At 36.0% G+C, this 1,958-nt stretch overlaps 1 protein-coding gene across 1 annotated transcript in view; it reads right to left on the bottom strand.

Annotated features, from left to right (window-relative positions):
• Positions 1 to 223: 223 nt before the first annotated feature.
• The window catches only part of SHH (sonic hedgehog), a 14,223-nt gene continuing 12,488 nt past the window's right edge, over positions 224 to 1,958 (bottom strand). Inside the window, exons 4-5 of the mRNA XM_010007055.1 lie at positions 1,205 to 1,257; positions 224 to 322 (exon numbers count right to left, since the gene is read on the bottom strand). Coding sequence (XP_010005357.1) covers positions 224 to 322; positions 1,205 to 1,257 — 152 coding nt within the window. The remainder of the gene's footprint in view (positions 323 to 1,204; positions 1,258 to 1,958) is intronic.

The raw sequence follows: 1,958 nt of genomic DNA, 5'->3' as shown, positions 1-1,958 counted from the left end.
CTCAGGATGGACTCTGATGCATTACTGCTAAGGAACATCTCTCAAAAAACAAAAAAAAAAACAAAACAATTTTTTTAATCACTTTTTGGGTTGGTTTTGCAAAAGGTGTTTTGTTCTTTTCTTGGTGGCCCCAAGCCCCACATTGTAACTTGGGCAAGTGAAATCCGATGGCCAGCTCGTTCTTCCAGCACCAACCACATGAATCACAGCTAATTCACCAAAGTCAGTGTTGCTCCCCTAGATTTCCATCTTCCAGGCACCCACGGTTTAAACTCCGGCACCACCGCGAGGGGAAGGCAACTGCTGCCTTCAGATTCACCTGCTGCAAAAGGGCAAAGTTGGCTTAACAGCCTCAGAAATCATTTTTAAGAGATGTCTGTGGTCTCTGGACCGGGGCTCCGGCAAAGGGAAGCGCGTCTCCTGGTGGCTCATGCAAATAAGTGAGGTTCTATTGTTAGTACAAGAGATTCCAGGTTATGAGTGGATGTGATGGGTTCATTTCCTTAATTAAAGTACCAAAATTAAAAATCGTAAGCAACATATCTAAATAAAGTAATGGGCACTCCTTTAGGCATCATGTTTCCTAAACCAATAAGCAAAAAGGAAAAAAAAAATGGGATGCACCAGGAACTCTTAGTTATTATATACTAACCAGACTGTGCATGGCACATTTTATTTCTATAAAACTATTAAAACTATTACAAAATATTCAAAAATACATTTTAGTAAATTTACAGCAGTTATTTCTCAATTTATTAATGCAAAACATCCTTTTCTCCCCTCTGTACAAACTACTGACTCCATCATCACAGAATTGCCGCCATGTGCGCTTTTTAAAAAATATTATTTTCTAATAAATTTCTTTTTTGAAGTTAAAAATAACAAAGTTTCTTACGGTTTTTGCAAATAAAAAGTTTGTGTAACAGTCTTGACTTCCATGAGTGTGGCCTAAATGGTGTTTTTACAAAGCAAAACATGGAAAACAATACAGGAAATGACGTTACATCTGAAACTATTTAAATTAAAATAATATATTCTCATATTTTACACTATTTCAAAAAATGAAATGTGATTCAGTTCAGCATTGATCTCTCAAAAAAATCTAATTTACAATTCTGTGTATAAAAATATAATTTACGGACCCCCATGAAGTTTGTCTTTTTTTGTGTGGTTGGTTGGTTGGTTGCTTGTTTTTTAGACTTGCTGAAATGAAGGAGCAATGTGATGGAGAGATGGGAAAGTACAGAATTTTGCTTTCTGAAAGTCAGGACACACATGACATGTAGAAAAATAGACTCTGCGCAGTTTTGCTTGGCCTCACAAAATAATTTTTTCCCTGTGAGTACAGTTCACATGATAATAAATTATCAAAGAAACTATTTAAGGCTCTTGAAGGTCCGGTTCATATCATTTAAAACATCTATTCAAAATACCAAAGAAATAAATATCCAGGAGAGGAGGAAAAAAAAAACAGCAAAAAACCAAAACAAAACAAAAAAACAAAACAACAACAACAAAAAAGAACAAATAAAAATATATATATATTTATAAACTAAACAGAACAGAACTTCCTGGGGTCTTTGTTTCCCTTAAAGTCTACTTTGGACTGTCCTACTTAATTATTATTATTTTATTATTATTTTTTTTAAGTCTTAATCCGTGCTCTCTTTTAAAAATATGTAATTTTTTCCTTCTTTTTTTTCTTTTAGGTTTTTCTTTTCCTTTTTTTTCTTCTTTTTTTTGTTCTTTCTTTCTTTTCTTTTCTTTTATCCTTCTGTTCTCCTTTCTCTCTGTCTCTCTTTCTCTCTCTCTCTGTGTCTCTCTCCCTCGGAGGCCAGCGGGTGGCCAGGAAGGCAGAGGATGCTCTCAGCTGGATGGCCCCACCATGCCCAGTGGGTGCAGAGAGTCACTATCCAGCACCCAGCTGCCGATGTGGTAGAGGAGGGGAGGGGAACCGT

Source organism: Chaetura pelagica, unplaced genomic scaffold (genome assembly GCF_000747805.2).
Source record: "Chaetura pelagica isolate M959 unplaced genomic scaffold, ChaPel_1.0 scaffold17, whole genome shotgun sequence".
NCBI lineage: Eukaryota > Metazoa > Chordata > Aves > Apodiformes > Apodidae > Chaetura > Chaetura pelagica.
Note: the sequence above shows the minus strand (reverse complement) of the source record. Positions and strands in the feature narration are given on the sequence as shown.